This window comes from Petromyzon marinus, chromosome 33 (assembly GCF_048934315.1).
Source record: "Petromyzon marinus isolate PM22_M1 ecotype Great Lakes invasive population chromosome 33, UKy_Petmar_22M1.pri1.0, whole genome shotgun sequence".
In the NCBI taxonomy this organism is placed as follows: Eukaryota; Metazoa; Chordata; class Hyperoartia; order Petromyzontiformes; family Petromyzontidae; genus Petromyzon; species Petromyzon marinus.
In genome coordinates this window covers 2,026,480-2,052,753 of record NC_133699.1, presented here as the reverse complement: position 1 = coordinate 2,052,753, position 26,274 = coordinate 2,026,480, and the positions used below count along the sequence as shown (strand labels likewise).

Genomic DNA, 26,274 nt, shown 5'->3' with positions numbered 1-26,274 from the left:
TGTCGGTGTGACATTAAACAAAGACTGATTAAGAGCGAAGTGATATTGGGTACATTCCACTCAAAATGTTTCGAGGGAGCAACCAAAAAAATGGACGTGGAGGAGCTGAGAAATTGAAAAAATCCGAGAAATTTCACGTAAGGGGGCAGCATAAATCTCGCAGCACTTGAGAGCCACAAAAGCTGATGTAACAAAGCGATGAATCAATGTGTCTATAGCCCTCCCAGATCAAGAATCGTGGGGGTCAACATTTACATTTGGTCCACCTTCCTGCAGAGTTCAAACGTGGCTTTGAAGAATCACTAAATTCTCATCTGCTGATAATTAATGCAAGTCGCATATATTAAATATTAAACAATCCAAAGATGCTTTTACCGATTTAAAAATAACTTAAATATAAAATAACACATATTGGCACCATGAACTGGTGGTTTCACATGGATCGTTTTGAACTTACCGTGTTTGTGAGAGGGTCACGGAACGGCATTTGTCAAAGACCAGAGGTTTATTTCTGGCGCTGTGCCGTGATTGTAATTCAGGTGACTGCCAGCGGACATCGTACAAGGTGTTATTCTCCATGCCAGTTTCATCTCCGAGAATTTTTAAGTATTTACGATAAAGGCAACAGCCGACCAGACCAGACATTTCAAATACCATTGCCTGACCCTGTAACTTAAACATTTCCATCAACTGCCACGCTAAAATAATGCTTACGCTTGACATCGTTTTTTTTTTACTATTCCATTCCATCTCTCGATTGAATGTTTTTCTTTCTCCCTTCTTGTTGTAACCAAATTCGGTCCACAAAAGATGGGACTTTCTGTTGATCTGGGAGAGCAATATGTTATCGGCAAAACATAAGACTTACTTCATCAATACCTTGAAAAGGCTGGAGGAGAAGGCATAACGAAGAAGAAAACAGCAGCAAGCAAGGAAGAGACATAAATCACATCACACGGAATTAACGTCATTTGAGGCATTTTTTTGTTTTTACTTAAAGACGAGACCGAAACGGTCGCTGAAATGTCACGTTTGTCAGGATTAGGCGTGGGACAACGCGGCATTAAAGAAGCGTTGCGTGCGCAAGGCCGATACGATGGGATGTATTGGAATTCCCTGCAGCGGGAGGCTGATGCCGTTGCAATTCAATATCTGCCCGCTTGCATTAGCGAGTTGTGCTCAGCTCAACAGAGACACGCCTGGGGGTCCCCTTGGTGGATACCCCACGCTAATAAAATCTGGACCTTTCCCCCTCCGTTTCTGAACACGCTCGGAGGGCAGCTCATACATAATGCACACACATACTGTATACGGAGAATGAATACATTAATATCCTCTTAAAATATATATTCTATGAAAAGCTCTTGCACACGGAGGATCCTTTTTAAATTTTTATCCAAACTTTAATGCCTTCAACGGCGGTGGCAGTTTTGTTTTTATCTACTTGAGAAAGAGAGAGAGCAACTTCCCTGATGGCAAAACTAAGCGCAACATTAACTCGTCATGAACTTATACATGATTATTATTATTTGCAGACGGGAATAGCGGGAAAGAAAAGTGTAAAGTAGCAACAACGAGAAAAGGCAACAATTAAAAACGAAGCAGAGGATAGTCATTGCTTAGATTCTGGACTGAATATGATGAGAACGACGGATGTACTATTGGGTACTACAAATTGCACAGTATTTTGTAAATCGTGGACCACTGCTTAGGAGCTTCGCCTGACAAGTTTTTACAAATCTCATATCCTGCAGTGATGTCTTCGGAAACAAGACAGAAATATCACTGGGAAATCCGGGTCAATTACTAATTACTTTTTTTTGTGTAACTCAAAATGTATGTAACTCACAGCTATATTAAACTTAACCAAATTTTTGGTGCAATTGTCAATTCTTAACTCTCAATGTATTTATTCACTGATGTGGCTCTTGAATTTTGATTTAAAGCTTTCGTGACTGCAGTAATTCACGCCTGATGACGACCGTTTGTGTTATGGTCGAAACGTCGTGAGAATTTTTTTTATTGTTTTACATATATTTTATTATTTTATTGTTTCCCTTCAACGTGACTTTACCGAAAGAGCTAAGAATATGATGTGGCTCTTGTCAAGCTGGTTATAATTCAGTGGAAGATTGCACCCCACAGCCGATGGCTTTGGGATAAGTGTGTCTGCGACGGCGTAGCGACGTTTGCACAACTCGCGCATTCGCAAACGTTCACTTGCGGTGGTGCAGATTCACAAACAGCACAGCAGCGAGGAGGAGGAAAGAAGGGGGGGTGTACATTTCTGTGTCAAATGCAAAGGGCAGTAGTGCATTGAGAAGGACGTTAATGGTGCCGGGGAAAAGCCACGTAGGAGAGGGAGTACTGTACGAGAAGTGGAGCAGCAGCTGGAGGCATCGTTAGGGAGGAGTGTCTCCTCAATGCTAAGGTAGTCGGTATTTATTACGTTCGTCTAGTCCATGACAGCCTGTTAATTTGTTAAATGTTGGTGTCAGGAGGCGTTCAAAAACTACCCCCCCCCCCCCGCCATTTATTAATTATAATTAATTATTCGTTCAGATAATCGGTTAACTCAATTAATCTTTTTAGACATACGTATAGAGGCAATTACTGTGTTCGACCTTCTTCGGTGCGTTGCTGTCGCTAAATAACGTTACTCATCATGATCATCAGCAATGATCAATCAATCCATTGCTGGATGAAGGCCTTAAGTGGATTGATCATGGCTGATGATAATGAAGAGTAGCAGTAATAAAGAGGAACAATTTATAATTGTGAATGTGACCAAACTGTTTTGAGTTTGCGTCCTCATCCAGAGTCTTTGATTTCATCTTTGCAGTTGGCCTCAGGCTCTGGTCTCTGGCCGGCAGCAGTCGTCGGCGACAACGCTCCGTGATTTACGTCCAATGTCATTATCGTCGGCCAAAGTCATACACAGGAATAGGCCCATTTACGTCGTTTTGCAAATACGTCGTCACTTTTATAATTATTAACACCGCTACCCGATTTGCGTCGCTCAACCCCACACTCACGTCGCTGACGGCATCGTCCGATCGTTCTCATTATCCGTGGCCTCTCAGCCTTTCGCCTCCATCGCCAAAGCCTGTAAAATCGCTTTGATTCACGTCGTTTCGACTCTCGTCGGCGCACCTTTACGGGAACGCATCCCCCCCCCCCCCGACGTCAACGTTCCACCGACGAAATATTTCTGCCCCCCAAATTCGTTTAAAGACGCCATCGATGGGCGCCGGTGTTCACCTCCGCCTGCACGCCGTCGATCTCGTAGATCTTGATCTCGAAGGGCTCGTTGAGGACTCGCTGAGCGGGACGGGGGTCCGCGCGGCGGGGCGGCGGCGCGGGCGCCTTGCGCGCGGGCGACACGCACGGCGGCACGCACGGCGGCACGCACGGCGGCACGTCCACGGGCGGCAGCGTAGGAGGAGCCGCCGGATGGGGCTGGTGGGCCAGACGCCGTCGCTGTGAGCCTGAACCCGTCACAAGTGAATGTAAAGAAAACAACAGGGAAAGTAAGAAAAAGGCACGCACACGCATGGACGTATGGCAGGGCCTAGACATTCGCGATGGTTAGGCTTGTGAAAATGGGGGGGGGCGAGAGTAGAATTCGCGAATGTTGATACTTTACCAGATTTCATGAGCGATAATTGACGGTAGGTTTCAAACAGAAATCTGTTAATTTGGCCAGGTTAGAAATGACAGATTTTAGAGTTCGAGCGTGACCTCAGCAAAAAAAATAAACGGCTCTCATATTTGGTGGCTAGGGTGATGGTAATAAGGCTTACTTATCAAAATATTAAATGCATACCTAAAATGCACACAAATATACTTTTTTTAAAGCGATTTCCGCAATTTTCAATGTCACCACAGTCAAGTGAATCCTCGGATTTCTGGGTCATCTCAGGTCAATGCTAAATAAAGAAATAAAAAAAATATTCAGCTAATTTGTCCCTGTTGGCAGAGTCTCATTTCAAGGTCAAGGTCAAGATTACCCTGGGGTTTTTTTTGTAAAAGCACCTCAACAAGGTACTGCATTTAGCATTTAACCCCAAAATGCCAATGCATGACTTGCTTTTTTCTCCCGTCTGATTTCTAAGCGACTTGAACTTTAAGAATTCCGCCACATGGCATTCACAAGACGGTCACATCGTTCCCTCTGGATTGTTTTACAGGATGCTTGTGTTTGCCACGATCCATCACAGACGTCATTAGCGCAGTTGATGGCACAAGCTCCTGTCATTTCACTTCAGGAATCTCACACATGCAGAACAACGGGCAGGACACTTTTTGGTTATTTGGCCTTTCTGCTTTTGATTAGCCGAGGTCTCTACTCCTACACCCAATCCCAGTACTGCATTAACAAAACCAATAATTTATTCCAGAATACGTTGGGAGATTTATTGCAAGGTCATCCCAGGTTCTTGTTAATTAATTTAGTTCATTTGCCCTGCTTTCCAATTCACTGATTTATTACATTTTCCTCCCACTCCCACTACGTAATTGAGAAAGCTGCAATAATGTCCCTTAAAGTTATTTATTGTTCACAAATATATCAGCATGTGCTCCTAAGCCAGGTCTTACCAGCTACATATATTATCCTTTTTTGTATTTTAAGACTAACAGCTACAGAAATTCTGAGCAAGCAAGCCTCTTGTTGAATGTGAATTTCAAAGAGATTCTACCACCAGAAAGGCTATCACATATCACCGGGAAAAACTTTAGATCAGTCAACCATGTCTCGCTCCACTGTAAACACCCTTCTTCCGAGAGTGTTGCTTGTGTGATGACAAAGTCCAGCCCCAAAGCCACAGAGAAAAGGCTGATGAAACACAGCCCCAGCAGCCTGCAGTTAAAAATGCGACAAAGCATTTATAACATTTCCCTCTGAGCTCGAGAGTTCACAGGGAGCTCGACGTAAATCAAAACAAAAACACACATCAGTGGCACATCAAACAGAGCCAAGTCACACAAGGGGACTATTGCAAAGATGCAGATAAACTCACGGTAGCGTGCTGCTGGGACACATTATAAAGATGAAAAGCGGCCAAACGTGTATGTGCTGTAACTCTCCGATGGGTTTTAACGACGTCCCACACGTTGTTCGTCTCTGCGTGCTGGGAGCTTCTTCCAGCACGTGGGGCAAAACGTCGGACATCGTGCCAAACAACCCCGAAGACACATTGGAGATCGCTACAGTACAACCCCAAAAACCTAATGCAGAAGTATGTAGTTACGTCCTATGTCCATGGTAACTAACTTAAGACCTCAAGGCCCAAAAGTGTGACATGAATTGCAGTTTACAACTATAATTCTGTTTTCCATGAAGCTCATTTAAAGCTGAAGCATACTGATTTGCATTTAAAATTCCATGACACCTCAACGTGCCTTATAAAACACAAACAGGGAAAATAAAAACTCGTAGGGGTAAAAAGGGGAAATGGGTAAAAAGTCAAGAAAAGAACGAGACGTAAAAGAATGAGCAAAGGACATCACAAAAGGCCAAACAATGACCCAGGCACGAAGGGTATGACAGCCTACCATAGATCCCAACATCAGCAGAGTTCAAGGAAAAGTCCGACAACACGACAGGACAACACCGTCAGCCAGGACAACCATCCTGGCATCTCGCACACCCACCATCCCCCACCCCAACCAACAAAACTTTGCTGTGATATCATTGGTCGTTGGCGAGGTCCTACGAGTGACCCCATCCCGAGAATTTGTGGTGACAAGGCCCTGTGCAACAACGCAAAAAACAGCAAGGCCTTGTGAGAGCCTATTTGATATATCCTTCACAAGCCAAGCATGTTGTCATAATTTGAGGAATGTCATAAAACAACTAAATTAAATCACGACGTTTCAGAGGCAACACAAGCTTCCGTCTTCAGGTGGAACAGTCACAGCAGAAGATCTGTGTCACTTGACACAGATCTTCTGATCTTCTGCTGTGACTGTTCCACCTGAAGACGGAAGCTTGTGTTGCCTCCGAAACGTCGTGATTTAATTTAGTTGTTTTCTTTTATTTTATTTTACCTACGTGACTTTACCGAAAAAAAAACAAAGAGTATGAATCATTGCAGTCACGAAAGCTTCAAATCTATAATGAATGTCATAAAATTGAAATAAATTCTATCTGAAAGATCCCGAGATGCTTGTTATTGCTTCTTGCTATTTCTCTCTTTGATGAATGTCATACTTTCTGTGCTGGCTTTTCTGATTCTAAATTCCTAGCAGCCATATACAATGAGCAAAATCAATGGCTTTTAATTGTTATACATCCTGCCTCTGGTACTCGATTCCAAGTCAAATCAGGAAATCTGTTGGCACAATCAAATCTTTCAAATAAAATTGTTAAATCATATTTGTTTGCGTTGCTCTATTCTTTGAGCTGGTTAAAGTAATAATAATAATTGTAAAGTGCCCTGGGATGCTCCAAATGAAGAGCCCTTATATACAACCAAACTCTTCTAAATTGTTTCCCAAAAGCCCCTTTCACAAAGAAACTTAATCACGTGCAATTTTAAATTAAATAAATGTTTCTGCGCCGCAGTGCCACTCATTACGATGACTCAAACATGAGCTGCACACACACACACACCACTTTCTCAAGCATTCTTTTTGAGGCAAGAGGAATGTTCTTATTTTGCAAACAGTCCGGACAAGTGGCCGAGTGGCGACACACAAGCATGCATGCATGTGTACAAGCCGCGCGCGCACACAAAGCACAACCGCGCTTTGGTGTGGTTACGTCACGCATTCCTGGGATATGTGCGGAAATATTGAGGCTTCTCTGAGAGCCAGTGTGTGCCCGAGAGCCTCTCTGTTTGATCAGCTGTCACGATCTCTTAAGTGCCAGGTAACACCTTCAAGGCCACTCCCTGGGTCCATTTAGAGGGCCAGGTGTAACCAATAGATGTAATTCGAGACCGGCTGGGTGTTACAGTGCGCAAAAATATGTCCTCTTGGCTGCACCTGGCATGGAGAATTAAGAGACACCTTTATTATGACCGCATTGTTGAGTTTTAAGAGATAGCCCGCGATGCCAAACTAGAGCAGCGAACTATGTGGCAGTCGCAGCCAAATAAATGGTTTGTGGTATGCCCAGTTAATAGAAAAAAGAAGAGACCAGAATTTCTGGGTATTCATATTTTAAACAATTGAATAATCATTAGTTTGATGATGTGGTAAACCGGACTAGATTATTAATAAAAAAAATATGTAATTGTAGCATAAAAAATTCTCAAATTAGTTCAATTAGGCAAATGCTTATAATGTCCAATTCCACCCAATTAACAACTCAACAAAGCCTGAAGGATACAATTTATTTCTTAAAAATAAATTGTTATTGTAATATTAATTGTTAACGAGCATTGACAGTGAGACGAAAGCAGTTTTTTTAGATATATGATACTAATTAGGGCGTTCAAAATGACAATAACAAAACAACATTGAGAAATTTTGATTTAAAGCTTTTGTGACTGCAGGGATTCATATTCTTTGTTCTTTCGGTAAAGTCACGTAGAAGGGAAACAATAAAATGTTTTATATTTTTTATTATTTTATTGTTTCCCTTCTACGTGACTTTACCGAAAGAACCAAGAATATAACATTGAGAAATGTTTCGCGCAACTTAAGAAAATTAGTTAATAATTTTAAGTAGTAATAATGACACAGAAAGCATATGTTTCAAATAACACGCAAGAACACGTTCAAAAAGCACTCGGCCTGTGTGCGTCATGCAAAAACCATCAGCGGTTCCTGAAGAACTGCATCCCTGTTCACCTTGTCTAAGGTTACCATGAAGATACATTTTAGCAAACGTTTCCAACTGACAGCAGCAGTGATTGATAAATGGACTACTGTCTCATCGTTACAAATATAAAAATGTGAGGTCAAGGTGCAGGCCTGCAATTCCTCTCTCACGTCACTGCTGGCAGAAGGGCCACCGCCTGCGGGAGCTCTGCCGAGCCCCTCGAGAGGGTAATTTCAGCCCATCATTCTACGCCCGCCAGATGCCCTGAAACAGGTGGGTAGCACCCACACCGCCTCACCACACGCAGCCTGCTGATCGGCTAACTGCAACGTCACCCATTTATACTGCTGGGTGGGCAGCGGCGATGGAATTCGTTTTCCCACCGTTTCAACTTCCACGTCACGGGATCGACACTGGCAACTTCTGGATCGCAAGTCGAAAACGCCGTGTTCCAACCACACACTGTGCCCACACAACCACTCACCCAGCAGCGCCTTCCTGTTGAGCGACTTGAAGCTGCGCGGGGACCAGTGCCCACTGCTGCCGGACGACTGCTGCCCGCTGTCGCTCACCGCCGACTCGTGCTTGTACGACGCGGGCGAGTTGGGCGCCGACCTCACTGTCATGACGGCGGCTGCGGCCGTGGCGCCTTCCGCCGCCATGGCCCTCGGCTCCTGCCTGGCTCCCGTCTCGTACCCGCTGCTGCTGCAGCTGCTGGTCCCGGCAAGGGGGCTGCCACGCAGTGCGCGCCGGATGGGAGCCACCACGCCGGCGACCGAACCGCCGCCGCCGCCGCCGCCGCCCGCCAAGCCGCAGCCCGGTTTGACGCCCATCCCCCCGCCGCCGCCGACGTTCTGGCAGTAGAAGAGTGCGGCGCTGCCCATGGCCGGCGGCATCTCGCCGCTGAGCACGCTGCTCGTGTCGCTGCCGTGCCCGCTGCTGCGGTGGTGCGGCCGCCGCGGCGCCGTCACCTTGCTGTAGGGCGACGGCAGCGTGAGTTTGACGGCCGAGCTCGACGTGGCGCCGGCGCCCGTGGAGGACGCCGCGCTCGGCGATGCCGGTGCTCCACCGGCCGCCGCCGAGCCTGCCTGGGGGGGCTTCTCGTCCGTCAGTTGCACCCCGCTGTCGTTGCCGCTGTCCGAGTCGGCCACCGTCGGGAGCAAGCCCCGGCTGCCGCGGCCGCTCCCCATCGGCCCGACCACTGCGGCCGCTCCGGCTGCTGTTGCCGCCGCCGCCGTCGCCGCTCCCGATCCTCCGGTGACCGGTGACGTCGGTGCCGAAGGTGACTGCGGAGGTGACGCGGGTGACGAGCACGCCTTGGGAGAGCCGCACGCGAGCTCCGACACTCGGCTGTTGGCCACTCGGCCCGCCTTGGAGGAGCTCTCTGACGTGCCGCGGCCCAGCTTGCTGCGCAGGGCCTGCACCGAGCGCGATAGCGTGGCGGCGCGGGAGCTGGTGGGCAAGCTGGAGCTCCGCGTGCTGCCCGGGTGTGGCAGCGTCTTGGAGGAGGACGACGACGAGGAAGATGGCGACAGAGGGCTGAGAGGAGCCGCCTTGGCTGGAGGTGGGCCGCCGTTTGCCGACTGACTGCGATTCTTGGAGCCGAAAACGGAGGAGGATTTGGAGCAAAGCTCCGCAGCGAGCTTCGTGTGCGCTATCAGGGCCTCCTGCGCCAGGGTGCCGTGCGCTGCCGATCCTCCATTCCCCGAAATCCTGAACATCAGTCGTCCCAGCCTGCTGCTCGCAGAGTTGGCAGGCGCCACGCAGCCGTGTCCATCCGTCAACATCTTCGCGTCCGCCGCATGCTTCCTGCTTCCGGTTCTCTCCGTGCTGTCGCTCCTGCCCGTGAAGCTTCGCTTGAAGCCTTGCTCGGCCGACGACTCCAATTTCCCCTTCACCGGTGTCGAGCAGCTGGAGCCACCGCTGCCTACACCCCGGCTGGGTGACAGCAATCTGCTGAAAGCCTCCTCCGTGTCGGCGTAGGAAAACGCGTGGTTTGCCCCGGGTGAATCCTTGCACCCCGCTCTGTTGCGCTGGTCAAGGCTGGACTTGCGGACCGGCGGTGCTGGAGGAGTGCTGCTCCTCAGTTTCGAAAAGAGGAACACGTTGGCAGCGCCACCGCCGGCGCTGCCGCCGCTCGACTTTGCGGCTCCCTTCTTGCGATCCATCGTAGCGCTGTGCACCGTCGCCACTTGCTCGCGGTCCAAAGACGTCGCTTCACCGTTGCCGAGCCTCACGATGCCGTGCATCGCCGAAGACTTCCCGTGAGCGCTCGCTTTCGTCGGCAGCGTGTGCGAGTAGCCCCCGTAGCCACCGCCGCCGCCGCTCACTCGGTCCACGCCCTGCATCTCTCCGCCAGCTCTCAGAGCGTCGCTGCTGATCCCCTGCCCGCCGGGTGCCTGGGAGCCACCGTTGCTTTGAGCGGGGCTCTCGGCAGCTGTGCCAGCGCTCGTGCAGACGTCGGCAGGCTTCCCATGGCTCACGTTCGTGCTCTCCTCCAGGCCGTCCATCTCACCATCCTCCCGCATCACCCAGGGATTTTCGAATGTCGACCTCAGCTCCGGCGGTTTGACGCAACCATCGCAGTTTTTGGCCTTGGGGCTCTGCCTGGCAGGAGATCCGGGAGTGCCCCTAGATGGGACCTTTTCAAAAAGAGCCACGGCTGGCTTGGGGGTTATCCTGGGATGAATGGAGATGCCGCTCCTAATGACCGCCGGTTGAATTTTTGCACCGCCACCAACTGCCACCTGCGCCCCGCTCGCAGGACACGGGAAGACGCTTTGCTTCTTGTGGTTTTCCAAATCGTCCTCGCCGTGTTTCGCAGACAATCGTTTCTCAAGGTTGGATATGTCCTTGAAGTCCCCGCAAATGATCAGACTTGTGCGCCGGCCGCCTTCCTTGCTTTGCCCAGACTGCAGGTTTGGTGACCTTTCAAGAACGGTCCCCATTAAATCCCCGAAGGGTAATTTCTTAAAATCCCCAGCAAAGATGACTCCATTGAGCTCGATATTGTCCATCGGTTTAGTCCGTGCCCTAACCTGCTGGTAGCACCCATTCACAGGTGAGTGCCCATCCTGTGAGAGTCCGACAACGCCTTCCTGTTTGCCGTACTCCAACGGCGACCGCATCGCCGGGAGAATCTGCTCCGCCTCCCCTTGCTCCACGCTTCCCGCGCACATGGCCTGCACAACGAAGCTGTCGCAAGACTGCTCCCCCTCGCTCCCGAGGCTGCCGGCGTTGCTCAGCTCGCTCAGCCACGAGCCGATGGACGAGCGGCAACTGCTGTTGCTGCCGTTGCTGCTGCTGCAGTTGTCCTCGCCGGCGACGCGCCCCGAGAACGGCTCGCCGTCGAGCGCCGGGCTCGAGAAGGCGACGGGAATGCCCGCCACCAGCCTGGTCACGCAGGCGCCCGCTCCCGCGGCCGAGGACGAATGCGGAGGACTCACTGCCGGGGCCGACGGCGTCGCCGCCCCTGCCGAGGCCGCGGTGTCGGCCAGCGGCGGAGGAGGAGCGTACGGCTCAAAGTCCACACTGACGAAGCTGACGGGACGCGAGCCGGGTGCCAACGCTCTCGTCGAGCAGTTGCTGGTGAAGCTGATGATGCTGATCGGCCGTCGCCCGTTGCCGCCATTGCCGCCGGCGTTGTTGTTGTTGCCGCTGCCGTCGCCGCCGCCCAGGAGCGCGTGCAGGAGGTCGAGCGTGAAGACGAGCTCGTCGTCCGCGCCGCTCTCCTCGTCGAGTTGGCGCGCCGTCTTCTCGGCGGCGAAGGGGCCGTCGACGCACGCGGGAGGCGCGTCCGCCTCCACGCCACCCTCCGCGTCCGCCGCTGGTGACAGCCGCTGCGGCACGAGGACCCGCTTGGCCACCTGGGGGCTCATTCCCACGGGCGGCGTCCTCGTCTGGAGGCCGCCTACCGCGTGGGCCCTGCACGCCGTCGATTCCGTGCCTCTGTACTGCGGCTTTGTCCCCGGCGGAGGAGGGGCCGGGCTGGGCAGCGACCGCTTCCCCATTGCCCTCTTCTCTGGGGAGCCGAACTTCCCTCCCCGTTCGCCGCCCGGCGCGAGCGACAGAGCGATCGGCACGCACGCAGGGCCGCCGCCCGGCACCTTTCCCGCCCCGCTACCACAGCTCGGTATTTCGTTCCTGTTGATTTTATCCGCCGACACTTCAGAAGACACACAGTCCCCATTTCCGCGCGCTTTGTAGCCGTTTCCGAGCGCGCACGGAGACGCGGGTGCTTCGTTGTTGTTGTCTTTTGAGGGTTCGTCCTCGGCATGCCACGGCGACCCGGCGGAGACGCCACGGCCGTCCGCCGTTCGCTCCTCTTCGGCCACGGTGGCCACGGTGGTCGCGGAGGCCTCGACGAACGCGAAACACCGGGGCTCCTCGCTCCCATCTATGCAGTCCAGTCTCTCCTGCAGCTCGGCGAAGGTCTTGCACTTGAAGTGGTCGCGATCCGAGGGATTGGCCGGCTCCGCGGGCAGTTGTTCGCCTGCCGGCGTAGAAGTGCCGTCGCCAGTGGCGTCCGCGGCGTCCGAGGATTCTACGGGAGAAGTTCCCGTTTGGCCTTCCATCGCCGCCACTGCCGCCACCACCGCCGCCCATGTGTCGCCCATCACCACGGCGGGCGTGACAGGCGACGCATCCTCGCTCTCCCGGTTCAGCAGCTTTGCCCGGTCACCGTCGGCCGTCCATGAGGTGGCCGAGTTGGCCGAGTTGGCAGAGGAGTTGGCCGAGTTGGCCGAGTTGGCAGAGGAGTTGGCCGAGTTGGCCGAGTTGGACGACGATGCGGGGGACACCGGCACGGACTCGGGGGGGCCCTCGTTGTCGGTGAGGTCTCCGCCCTCGCCGGCGTAGATGACCGTGTCGCACGACTGCTCGCTGCTCGACGAGTACTCCGCCTCGCTCGCCAGGCCCAGCCGGTGCGGAGGCCGCATGCCGGGGCCGCCCGCCGGCGGCACCGCCGCCAGAGGGGGCTCAGGATCCAGGGCCATGAGGCGGGGGTGGAACGGGCGGATGGGCGCCGGGCCACGTTGGCCGCGCCCTTCCTCGCACGAGCTGTCCCCACCCGACGAACTGGACGCAGACTGGAAAGACGGGGAAACGCAACGTTAAGCGGTATCTCGACGTGTCGTAGCGGGGCTTCCCCTAGGCCAGTGATCTTCAATGCAAGGCCCACAGGCCACTGGCGGGCCCCTGGTGGCTTTTAGTGTGGCCCTCGACGTGTGTCTCTCGACAATACACAAATGAAGAATTAAAGCTTTCGTGACTGCATAAATTACTCAATGGGTTTTTTTCGGTAAAGTCACGTATGTGAAATATTAGGATATTTCCACATACGTGACTTTACCGAAAGAACCATTGAGTAATACACAAATGGTGAAAACACTCCCCATCATCATCGTGCTGCTGTCAAACCCCAATGGTTTAAAGTGCGTGGCGGCCCTCCTCACACTGACGGTGGAAAGTGGCTTCCCCTCTAAAAAATTTGTGAAGAACACTGCCCGAGGCTGACTCTGTCCTCAAACGAAGAGCTCGTCACGTTGCATAAACGTCGTTACCGAAGGTGCGAGAGTGAGAGCGTGTGTGTGTGTGTGTGTGGGGGGGTGTGTGTGTGCGTGCGAGGGATCCCACCCCCCCCCACCCCTCACCCGAGATTTCTTCTTGCGCAGGCGGTGAACGCGAGCCGCCAGCTGTACGGTGGCGAGCGTCTCGGCGTGGCGGGCCGCCGCGGCCGACACGTGGGCGATCATCGTCGTGCGGCAGTTGATGTTGCCCAGCGACTCCTGCAGCAGCATCGTGAGCCGGCTCTCCCTTCCGGTTCCCCCCCACCGACCCCACGGGGGCACACAGCGACGCGATGTCAACGCCCGTCGGCCGCACGTTTGCCGCGCGCCCGATGGAACGGGGCGCGCGGGGGGACGGCCCCGAGCGCACGTCGTGCGGCCTACCCACTCCACAACGGATATACCGTCGTCGCTGTGAGCAAATCAGCGGCACTCATCGGGGACATTTTTTGACCCGCAACGCTGTCCTTGTAATGTTGGCACACGCATTCAAATCTGGTCTGTGCAAGGGCCTCTTCTGTCTTGGTCGATATTGCTCACCGCTGATGTCAGATGCGGCTGGGAGTTGAACTCGGATTGCTCGGCGGCTTCACAGCAAAAGTTACGTTCGCCACTGTGCCACCGCTGCACCTGGCGTTTTTTGTACATACTGTATATACCGTACACGATATAGAAAAATTATATATGCAGAGAGTAGACGCGTGACAGGTTGATCCTGCTGCAATTAACTAAAATGGGAATTCTTCATGAATAATTTTGAAATGTTCTCATATGGAGCAAATTATGTAAATTACAAATTTCAATTAGATTTCAATTAAGCAATTCAAAACACTGCACAAATTAACTTCAAAGTGCGTTCATTATTACTGCCCTCATTGTGCTACGTTGATGAAGAATGTACGTTCCCGATGCTTTCCTGCGTATGTCCCCCGTGCAGCGAGTACATGCTGTACACACAGGTCAGTATAATGCGTGTGTGTATGTGTGGTATTCCTTTCATCTCATTGGGGGGGGCAAAAAATTGCTCTCAGAAGTCAGTAAAAAAAATTCTCATCGCTGGGTTCAAAAAAACCTCATAAGTGCTGCGTGCTAGGAAGACATCTCAATTAAAAATATATATTGTTCATGGTTTATCCTGCTGTTAAACGACAGTTTAGATGTTATTCATTGGAGTCTTTTCATTTCGCATAGCCATCAGTACAGGCACGCTGAACAAATGGAAGTACTTGATATTTACAAGGGCTGGGGGTTTGGAATTTGGCACATCACTTATATATTTTTTTAGTGGTTTAATCAGTGCTCTACACAACACTAAATTAACATTTACGTGTAGCTGCCGACTGGTAACAGAAACAAGGGGAACGAAAACTAATAAGGCGGCGATGAATTACACCGAAACATTTAATTGATTTTGTTTGTCACGAGAGCGGGGGAAAGCTTTGACTCTTTCATCGGCTTTGTAGACACAAAACCAATCTTCGTAATTCTCGTAGAAATAAACAACAACAACAACAAACCCCATTGGCGAACAACGAGATTAATTGATGGCACAACTTAAACAACGCCATGCCTTTTGCCAAACGTTGAGGCTAACACGGTGAGGCGCATCGTCTTTGCCTCGCATCCAACATTGACAGTAAGCTTCACGCACGTTTAATTCTCACCCTCTGGACTCACTCCCCTTTAGTAGTAAGCCCAGACTTTAATCACCTACCACATATTGCAAAACTGTTTATATTTAAAACAATTGTCCCCCTTTGGCTTCAATGGAATGAGGAGAAAGGGAAAGTCTTTTTTATCCTATTGCTATAGTAGCCCCATTCCCTCCCACCCGTCATATGAATGTGGAATTTACACCGCTGGTTCAGGACCTACAACAGCGACGAGGAGCACCAGACCCAATTTCCATTCGAGTACGTGGACCCACGTCCACTTCTGAGAAAGGCGAATTGTAAAGATAATTCACGGAAGGAAAATCTCGAATGGATCAAGGAGACACGTGGACTGTGAGGTGTCCCCCACATCATGAACCTGCGCTTGCCCCCTTCCTTCTGACCGACGGTGGTGGCCGTTCCCAGCCCTTAGGAGGCCCTCTGGCCACTGTCAAACCCTCACAAATGTTTTTGTCGACCACCGTGCACCGATAACATATTTTTGTCCAAATTTAAAATAGGAATTGTAGGATTTGTTTTTGCAGACCACAATTTGCGAACCACTCATGTAGGGCACGTGCTTAACCCTTTGTTCTTACCCATTGGGTACATGCTTACTCCATTGCTGTTACCCACAGGACACGTGTTTACCCCCTTGTTCTGACCCACAAGACACGTGTTTACCCCCTTGCTCTGACCCACAAGACATGTGTTTACCCCCTTGATCTGACCCACAGGGCACATGCTTACCACCCTTGCTGTGACCCACAGGGCACATGTTTACCACCCTTGCTCTGACCCACAGGGCACGTGTTTACCCCCTGGATCTGACCCACAGGGCACATGCTTACCACCCTTGCTCTGACCCACAGGGCATGTGCTTATGACCCTTGCTCTGACCCACAGGGTGCGTGCTCCATTCTGACCTGTAGGGGATGTGCTTGGCTCCGTTGGCGAGCGCGAGGAGGACGCTGCCGAGGGCGCTGAGCGAGAGGCACATCCCCGACCCCGGCTCGCGGCTCTTGCACAGCACCTTCTCGCAGCTGCCCAGGTCCATGAGGTGGAGACGGCTGCGTCCGCCCGTCACTGAGGGAGGGAGGGAGGGAGGGAGGGAGGGAGGGAGGGAGGGAGGGAGGGAGGGAGGGAGGGAGGGAGGGAGGGAGGGAGGGAGGGAGGGAGGGAGGGAGGGAGGGAGGGAGGGAGGGAGGGAGGGAGGGAGGGAGGGAGGGAGGGAGGGAGGGAGGGAGGGAGGGAGGGAGGGAGGGAGGGAGGGAGGGAGGGAGGGAGGGGCACATTGTCCCGTTATACATTTTTCAAAGGAGACAATTTGGGGTGTTAATGATATCTGCCTGCGTTTGAATGTACAGTTTCATGTTTGCATCACTTATCATTAAAACACGTTCTTGGCTTTCTGCTTGGTCACCAATGACCAAGCACAAACTATGGGAAACTTGGTTTTACCTCCCAGGGCATGGAGCAAAACATCAGACACGGTGCCGAATTAAATTCAGTCTAATCCAAAAGCACAAGCACGAAATCCTACCCGCAGTTGTCGCTCGCTCTGCCCCTGAACCACCTGGACACACAGCCACGGAGGTGCCTCATTGTATCACGGGACACCTCTGAGCTCACTTCAGACAGGTGAAGCTGCTTTTGTGGTAATTTGTGATCACCAGGACAGACAGGGGATAGAGGTTATCCCAGCCTCAGTGGCCACGTTAAGTAAGCGAGTAACCGAGTGTCCCATCATTGAAGTTCCTACGTAGTGACGTTGTAAGATGATCATCTTCCCGTGATCCCGCCCCAGTTTCCGTCTTTTGGCTGGCTATTGAACAAAGACGCTCACTGCATTGAGCACTTTCAGATGTGCTTCTGCGCTCTTCCTTCCGATATTAGGAAGCCACTGGAGCTTTCCACTTTTAAATCATCTTGATTGAAAACTAAATTCTTTAGAATTGCTTTTTGTGTTTAGTTTGTTGTCCTTCCAACCGCACCTCCGATAAGCACAGTTCAACATATTAAACTAAACTATTTTTTATTTTACCAGGCAAGGCCCACTGAGCTACATAGGTATGTTTCAGAAGCCACCTGGCCACAAATGATAGCTCAACGAAGTGGCTTATCACGTGGAAATTTAAAGCAGCCAAGTATTCTAAACGCACACTTCGAAATGCGGAGGGGAAAAAACTGGAAGACCCGGAGAAAAAACCCACTTGACCACGGGGAGAACACGCCGACACCAAATATACAGGAGTCAAGGGTCGCAGTGATGGAACCCACGACCCTCCTGTATAACAGGCAAGGTAGCGAACGTCTCACCACGGTGGCGCCCCATACACAAGAGGTGGCGGGGGGGGGGCACCCTACCCGCGACGGCACGGCGTTCGACATGAACGTGCGCGCGAGGGCTTACTGCCGCCGCGCCCGCCGCGCTCCATGCGGTACTGGTAGACGTGCAGCGTGAAGAGCATGTGGGAGTTGCGGCGGTCCTCCTCGCTGGCGTCCGCCGCCCCGCCCTGGCGAGCCGCCACGGCCGCGTCCAAGAAGCCCGCGGCGCGCTCCGCCGTGGAGGCTCGCAGCTCGTTCTGGTTCTCCAGCTAGCGGGGAGGGGGAGCGACACGAGGGGATGGGGAGGGGGGGGGGTGACCTGGCGGGGTAGTGGGCAGCTCCCCCACCGCCCACGACATTCTGGAAAGGTGTCGAGGGCAGAGCCGGTGACGGAGCAGGGATCAACAAAGCTGGTGGAGGTTAGAGCGTCACTTCGGGGATTCCGCATTAAGCCTACCACTAGATTGGTGTGGAATTTAAATGAGGCTGTTGTTGAAAGGAGGGCTACTATTCAAAGACAAAGATCCCCCATTTAGCCTTTAACAGACTGTAAGGGCAAAGTGCCGTTAGTGAGCACCTACGATGGCCAAACACGGCATGTGAGAGGGTGAGTGGTTAGCACCACGCCCGGCCGCCTTTGTCTCCCCGGTGCCAACGTTTAGACACCGCACGAGATACTCATTTATGACTGAATTGACCTAGAGCAGGCCCAGGACTGGTTCAGATATCTGTGACCGATGTTGGCCGTGAGCGGGAATCGAACTTGGGTCGCAGTGCGTAAACCACTATGCTACAGCTCCCCACTGTACACTCTACACACACACTTTATATATCTCGTGTGGGTACAGTCCACACTATATATAGTGTGGACAGGCCTTTGTCCGAAAACTGATTGATAGAGGGGATATAAATTGTGTTTTTTTTTACAATACAATTGCATTTATTCAGCGTCTAAACGCAACTGCCACTCTCGGCGCTGGATATTGCTCTTGCTCAACGCGCCTAAATGCACACACAGCACACACACACAGCACACACAGTGCACACACACTGCACACGCACACACACACAGCACACACACAGCACACACGCAGCACGCACACAGCACACACAGCACACACACACGGCGCACACACAGCACACACAGCACACACAGCAGACAGCACACGCACACAGCACACACACACAAATCACACACACAACACACACACGCAGCACGCACACAGCACACACACACAGCACACACAACACACACACCACACACACAGCACAGCCCACACAGCACACGAACACAGCACACACAGCACACAACACACACAGCACACACATCACACACACACAGCACACGCACACAGCACACACACAGCACACACACCACACACACAATCCGCGTACTGCGCGTCTACTGCAGTGGACGTAGCGAATCGCCTACGGAACGTATCGCAGTATAATTTCGTCTGTGAAAGCCGCCAATGTATTTGGTTCAATTTACTCAAATAACTTCCATCATGGAATTTCCAGACTGGTTTAGGGTATGACATTATTACCAGGCAAGGGAAGTTATTCGGTGGAAAATTTAATTTGTTACTAAGACTATGATTGTTATCGTTTGCAAATGATAAAATTAAATTGAATGCGGCATATTTATTTTATTATATATCTCTACATAGAGAGCACATACCACCGCATTCCCAGTTCTGTAACAATGTATTTCATTGTTGAATATAATATAGGCCCAGATCTGGAATATGTCATTATTATTATTGTTGTTGGGTTTTAATTTTGGCTGAAAACCACATTCTGGAATGCATGAGCGAGTGATCACAGTCCGATTGGCAACGGCTGTACATAAGAAAATGCAAAATTGATTTTTAAATATCAACTTTTTTACTTACATTTTTCCTTCACCAAATGTTTAGCAATTGGTGTCGTACCGTATCATGGCACCAATTACAAATCTCACAAAGCTGGGTTAGACATCAGCCCGTGGAAGGTGACGATCTCTCAAGTTCGCTCTTACCCATACTCAGGGGAGTGTCCTTCCCCACAAACCCTGCTGTCCTGTAGCCCGTCAGCCAAAGTGATATTTTTATTTCTCTGACCTCAGATTTACACAAACGAAGTGATAAATCTAATCTCAAGTGATTTAATAAAAAAAAAATACTGCCTGCAACATGTTTTTGTTTATTGTGCTTGTGCACGACTGCTAATCCAATATCTGCAATTGATTTGATGACTTACTGTGCAGTCAAAGTTGACTGGTCTGAAGACGGCTAACATCAGTGGAAAGTGATATTAAAACCGATGTTGTTTCCCCCCCCCCCCCTTTAACCACCACGTACTGGCCAGCATTCTGAGGTATGGTCAAACTCTACCCCCCATGACTAACATGGCATGGGGAAACCTTTATCCATTGGCTTATTAAGAATAGGTAAAAATGTGAAGGTGCAGCTCTGCAATTGCTTGCTCTCCTTACTGCTGGTGGAAACACCTCCGATAGAGGGAGCTTTAGAGCCTCGCCAAAGTGTATTTTGCCAACTCTTCCATTTTGGCAGACGTCTTGGAAGAGATGGGAGTCACCCACTCGTTACCCTGCCGCAGCACGACCTGCCGACCGACTGACTGTGGTAAACCCATTCTCACTGCTGCGTGGACAGAGGCAGGGGGGATGTAAGACACTTGCACGACTGTTTCAACTACCGAGATTGAATCGAGCCAGCAACCTCCAAGTCCAGTGCGCAATAAAGATCGCCCGTAGAGCATTAAGCAGAACCATTGGGGCAACTGCAGTTAGCGAGCACCCAGGAAGGCCGGCACGGGACACGAGGGGATGGGTGGCCAGCACCACGCCCGGCCGCCTTTGTCTCCCGAGTGGTGATGTTGACACACCGCACCAGGTACTCATTTGAGGCCAAGTCGACCTAGGAGAGGCCCTGGATCAGTTCAGACAATCGTCACTGGGTTTTGGCCGTGAGCGGGAATAGAACTCGTGTCACTGGGTTCATAGCGCAGCGTAGCGTAGCGCTGACAGCTACACTGCCGCTCCCCCACCACAACCACACGACCAGAATGGCTTCAATGGATGAATGGCTACGTTGGCAAATGAAAATGGCCCGGCCCACCTGCGTGCCGCACACAGGGTCCTCGCGGAGAAAGACCCCGGGGGACTGATTGTCGTCCTGCGTAGTGCCCGACGCGACGTCACTCAGGAGGTCGCCCAGGGCCTCGCCGCGCCCCGACACTTCCACGGCGGAGACGCGGACCGAAAAGCGCGCCCCCGTGCGCTCCTTGCGCTCCTCGATGAGACGGAAGAGCCACGAGATGGCACACGGAGCCACGCCGAGCGCCTGGCTCGAGTCTCCGCTGCCCAGCATCGTGTACGTCTTTCCTGCGGCGCCATCATCGTCGTCATCGTCATCACCACCACGGCCATCACATCACCATTGCATGACTAACGTTGAACCAGCGAGGTGATTCGCGACGAACGCGTCGAGACACATGTCGGTGGATGCGCCGACGCTGTGACCTCATAGCATATATACAGTGGAAAAATCACTGGTACCGCGAGCATTGGCCTGGCTATGACGTGCCAGTGGAAAATTAATATTATTTGCTTGCTATTACCATGGGTGTCCCATCTCCTCCGATATCAGAAGCTAAGCAGAGTTGAGTCTAGTTAGAACTTGGATAGGAGACTGCATGGGCTGCGAGGCGGCCAGTCGATGGCAGTACAGCAGTGTGGAGTGGAAAAAAAGTGTTACTCTCCCACCAGGCCCCCCTCCCCACGTGTGTGAGTTTTCTCCGGGTACAATTTATGGGATTGGACAAGTGAAAAAAGAGAGTTGTGAGACTCAGAGAGGCTTTCCAAGCAAAATAAAGGAAATTATTATAATTAGTACAGAGGTCGTAAGAAGCCTCTGCTGGGATAGGACAAAGTCAGTTGTCATCTAAACAGAGTACATTAGGCGAAGGTAATTGCAACCCAAAAATAAAATAACTCTTATGTTATAGATATGCACTCAGGCAGGGTCTCCCAGGCTGTACCATACCAGTTCGAAGCTTCGCTAATTATACAAGGGAAGGAATTATGTCATAGCATGCTTGAGTTATGTCACTCAATTAATGTTTGATTACAATTCTACGAGTGACATTACAGTAATGATCCTGAGAGTGGTATAATTACGTGCCTTCCTCTAATTTTAAAGTCTACTTTCTCACTGAAGAAGCTTTTAATTTGTTTTGGAATGATCATGGGCACAACCTCGGGACATGTATAAGCAGCGGCATAGCTATCGAGTATGCAGGCACTGCAACTGCACCAGGGCCTACAGGCTGGAGGTGCCCAGGCTCTGGGCTACAAAAAGAGGGGAGAAATTTGAAACGCCCCCCCCCAATTAACCCTTTCCCATTCCGATGACGTATGTGTACGTATTCAGTTAATAACTGTATCGGTACGTCTTCAGGCCGCAAGACGTACCGAGGCTCCCACGAGGCCATGCGGGAGGACATGTGGCACAGTTTGGCACCAGCTATAATAGAGTGTGGTCGTGTCGCTAACTTATTTGCGGTGAGTACAATGTCTTTAGTTTCATAATCCATCTTTAGTTTGTTGTCCTTCCCACCCACCTTCAATTACCATGGTTGGCTACGTATGGTGCGAAAGAAGTTCAACATATATACATACATACAAAAACAACGGCGCTATGCCTCTCTAAATTAAATTAACGCTAACCGCTTCCACGTTTCAAAGATTCAGCGGTGACCACGACTCAACCTGCAACTTGCAGATGTCTCAGAACGGGAAAGGGTTAATAGCCGATGCCAACCATGCAATGCCACCGTTTACAAGATAATATCTATTTGTTTTCTGGGCTGTGAGGAAGATACATTAATTTACGGAACAAAATTGCTAAACCTGCAGGTGTAAATGGCTTTTGTTGCAATCTCCGAACCTGTTAACTCCAAGCACGCGCAAGGAAACTTTTTTTTTTATTACTCCAAAAGGAGTAGAGTCAGCCGACCAATTTCCTTGTCCTGTAATATTTCGGTGATACAATAGCACCACATTTGCTGCCTGTGAGTACAGGCAGTTTCCACAGAGGCGCACATTTTACACATTTTCTGACGCAGAAAGTATATATCCGGGAGTGAAGCCAATTAAACAATGTCTCGGGAAGACTAAATATATTTTATATGCGGTGTTACCAAAGAATGGAAACATAAGTATGGTGTGATAAGATGAGCGAAGTTTTTGATTTAAAGCTTTCGTGACTGCAGGGATTCATATTCTTGGTTCTTTCGGTAAAGTCACGTTTCCCTTCTACGTGACTTTACCGAAAGAACCAACAATATGAGCGAAGATGTGAAAATGAGCCGAGAGAGAACGGCCACAAAGCAAGAATTACTGACAATTCCAAATGTGGCATACGCAGGACACATCTCGAGAGGGTCACAGCTGGAGACAAAAGCAAGATAATTTCTGCATGGTGAAGCGGAAGGGAAGAGGGTGACGAGGATGGTTCCGGATCGGCTGGTGGGACCAGTGTGAGCAGTGGGACTCTTGCAACGGGAAGAGGCTGAAGATCGCGAAAGATGGAGGAGCCTCCGTCATTGACATCAACCCTCAATTACCCAGTAAGCATTGCAACATTGGGCCAACCGTTGGTTGACGTCGGTCCAACGTTGGGGAAAAAGTCGACCGACGTCGGCCCGACGTTGCATGTTCACCGCGTGTGCGGATGACACGTGCCAGGTCGTTCATCTCAAATAACCAAACCGGTGGGTTCGCGCTCACGCGAATAGAAGGGTAACGAGAGTGAATGTCGAAAGGCACGCTCGTATAAATGACTCTGCCCTCCCGAATGTGCCTCTTCCACTCGGTACCGAGTTTAGCGTTTCCAAAGCAGAAGATGCATCCATCGGCTCCGTTCACCACCGACTGGATGATCTCCGGCACCGTGCCAGCGCACACCTCCGCCTACAGAGCACAACAAGCAACACAGTAGAGGGAATTAAACGCACGTGTGTGTGTGTGTGTAGTGTTGCGGTTGTACCATTGGCAACGTACAGCCAATAGTATAATGAGCAGTTATAATATAATTTATGACAATACAGCTTTTCCACTCGCTGCTGCATGAATGGTCTTCCCACGACGTGTTGGTCATGGTGGTTGTTTGACCATACTTCACCACTGCTGGTCAGGCCTTGTGGTGACTACGCCAGTCATATGATCAACATTACATGTAACGTACAAAACGTTTAAATAAATGGATCTTACATCCAGAATGCAATGCATATTTTTCGTGAAGCATTAGAATGGATTGTTTTGATTTAATCAACGCTTACCTCTTCTCTATCACCCATTCTCTACCTGTTCCCTCCCCTCACCCCTCCACTCCTTCCCGTCCCCTGCCAACCCTTTCATGATCCCCAACTATCCCTCTACCACGGTCGCTCATTCCTCAATCCTTGCATGCCCCTGCCATCTAAATCATTCCACTCGGTCACCGTTTATTAAACCAAGTTAAGTGCCTTGAGTAGAGGCGCTCTATGAATATAAAATTAGATTAAATTTAATTAGACCCACAGTATTTGACATGGGCTAAATATCATGAAAATCATCTATGAAGAAGCACGCAGCAATCGTCTAAAATAAATGGGCTCTGAAGACGCACACTGGTGCTCGTAAAGCCGACAGCGCTGTGAGAAACGTCCCCACGAGCAATAGCGACGGACGCCGAAGCAAACTACCAAAGTGATTTCCTCCTCAACCTAACATTGCGGTGGCGCTCAACTCCTTTGTTGCGGCCGTGAGCGAGTGGTGGAAAATTCCACATTCCTATGACGGGGGTGGGACTATCCACAGGATAACTGCCTGTCCACGAGCTATAATCTCGCTACCCCCACCAGAGCGACGATTGGCCAAGTCAACCACCCCGACCACCTCAACCATCCAAAAACCTTCCGAGCCACTCTCCCACCGAGCCACCTTGGCCATACAATGGTTGTGACCATCTGAGGAACTCAGACGGTCGCCGGAGGAACTCAGACGGTCGCAGGAGGCCCACAAACAAAAGCGACTTCTTCCGAATCGCGCTGCCGTTTGGAGCGCGATCGCCCGGCGGGGTTGGTTTGGCCCCGCAACGCAAAAGCCGGGCGGCGGCACGGCCAAGACACGAGCATTCCCTCGCTGCTGTCAAACAATGGGGATGCACGCAAGCATTCGTGTTGCCCGTGGCCTGATTAAAACGGCGAGAGACTGAACACATACTGCGGGTGGTTAATGTAGCAATGGCACTGGCAGAGCAACGGCCTGCTCCGGCAGAGACCGTTGTGCAGTATTTATTGTAACAAGACAAATGGGATAGCGTGGTGGGGGGTAGGGGGTGTTGGTCACCGCGATCGCTTGCACCGCTCGAAAGCCTGGGCCGGAATTGGGCATTGAGAGAATTGGGGGCAGCTTGGCTTGGAGGCCCACCCCCTCCGAGTCAAGCCGCCGTAGCCCCACGGCTGAGTTCAAAATGCACTGACAGAATCGCAGGGGGGAGGGGGTGGCATCATCATCATCATCCTGTGAAGTGGATATTAAGCCATACATTTACAATGCGTTTTTATTCGTCCTACGTCGTGCGTTGGCGAGCGCAAATGGAACTGTTGTGAAATGTAAGATTTTGAGCAATTGCCGTTTGTAAACACGGAGGCCTGGTTTCGCAATTCATGAACGAATCTAAGATTTAACCGCACGGTTTAGCTGAACTCTTCATGTGCGCGTCAGATGTACTCTGGTTTCGCGAGGAGTAATTTTTCAGATTGAGATCAAACTCGGCTTATTATAATCAAAGCGCTGGTCTCTGCATCGTAGCAGGTGATATGCATGGCAAGACAATGCTGACCAACTACTGTACATGCATCCCTGCACTCAAGGATAATTGCTTAGCCAGAGTGCTACCTATTCAATCCTGTTTTTGAAAATATACTAACAGTGTCGGTCATTGTATAGCTATTACTCGCACCGTAATAGGAAAATGGCTGTCATACAAATAATTTGTTTCAGACGTTGTGCCTTTATCAACAACAGTAATCATTTACAGCTCTTTTTCAATGAACTGTCGTGTTTTTTTTTTATTAAACTTCAACACGCTGGTCAGTGGTGCAGATTGGTGAAGGGGGTGGCGTGTGGATGGATGCCCATGATGCATTCGGATGTTGCTCACCATGGCTAGAAACCAAACTCAATTCACTGGATTGAAGCACAGCATGCTAAGCACTACGACACCACTCCCCCCACTGCTACCAACATGCATGTATTAATGTACTGCATTTCAAAACGTGTTTACATTTTAGCAGTCAAAATTCAAAAATGTCGAAGGCATTGCATTTACACTATTAGACTCAACGTTTTATGATCTTTCCATATACGTTACAACAGTAATTACATGCACGAGTGCACGTACAGTGGCAATGGTCGCCTACCCACAGTGACCTGTAGATATATTTTGTTTTAAATCGAATGGGATGAGTCTCGCACCAGCCTGCCAAGAATGGGACGAATCTTTACTGAAGTTATCCCTGATGGGAAGGACAGCCAATGCTGTGAGTCTACGGGTGTCTATGCGAGTCTATGGGACTCTATGTCTTCACCGAATTTGTGCAGCCATGCACCAGCGTGCCAAACATGGGGCATATTTTTACTGAGATCATTGGTGATACGATGGACAGCCAATACTGGGAGTCTATGGGGCTCTATGAGAGTCTATGGATGTCTCTGCGAGTCTTCACTGCATCGGGCTCGCACCGGGCACGCTAAGCAAGAGACGAATCGCCGCTATCCTCACCGATGTCATCATCGATACGGCAGGCGACCAGTGAAAACGGATGGGGGCCTCAAAATGTGCATAACGTAGGTGGAGTTTCAGTTAGTCAATCGTTCAATAAATGTTTTGACCGCATCCAGTAA

General features: G+C 50.8%; 1 protein-coding gene across 4 annotated transcripts in view; it reads right to left on the bottom strand.

The window, feature by feature from the left end:
- Positions 1 to 26,274, bottom strand: part of LOC116948291 (kinesin-like protein KIF26B) — a 123,410-nt gene that overhangs the window by 9,424 nt on the left and 87,712 nt on the right. For 3 of the 4 annotated variants that reach the window (XM_032964812.2, XM_076071438.1, XM_076071440.1), the window contains 8 exons: positions 23,202 to 23,295; positions 20,441 to 20,706; positions 17,404 to 17,587; positions 15,917 to 16,076; positions 13,423 to 13,585; positions 8,256 to 12,858; positions 3,262 to 3,488; positions 869 to 889 (listed from right to left, as the gene is read on the bottom strand). In XM_032964812.2, the coding sequence (XP_032820703.2) occupies positions 869 to 889; positions 3,262 to 3,488; positions 8,256 to 12,858; positions 13,423 to 13,585; positions 15,917 to 16,076; positions 17,404 to 17,587; positions 20,441 to 20,706; positions 23,202 to 23,295 (5,718 nt within the window). The remainder of the gene's footprint in view (positions 1 to 868; positions 890 to 3,261; positions 3,489 to 8,255; positions 12,859 to 13,422; positions 13,586 to 15,916; positions 16,077 to 17,403; positions 17,588 to 20,440; positions 20,707 to 23,201; positions 23,296 to 26,274) is intronic. The other variant, XM_076071439.1, reaches the window with a different exon arrangement.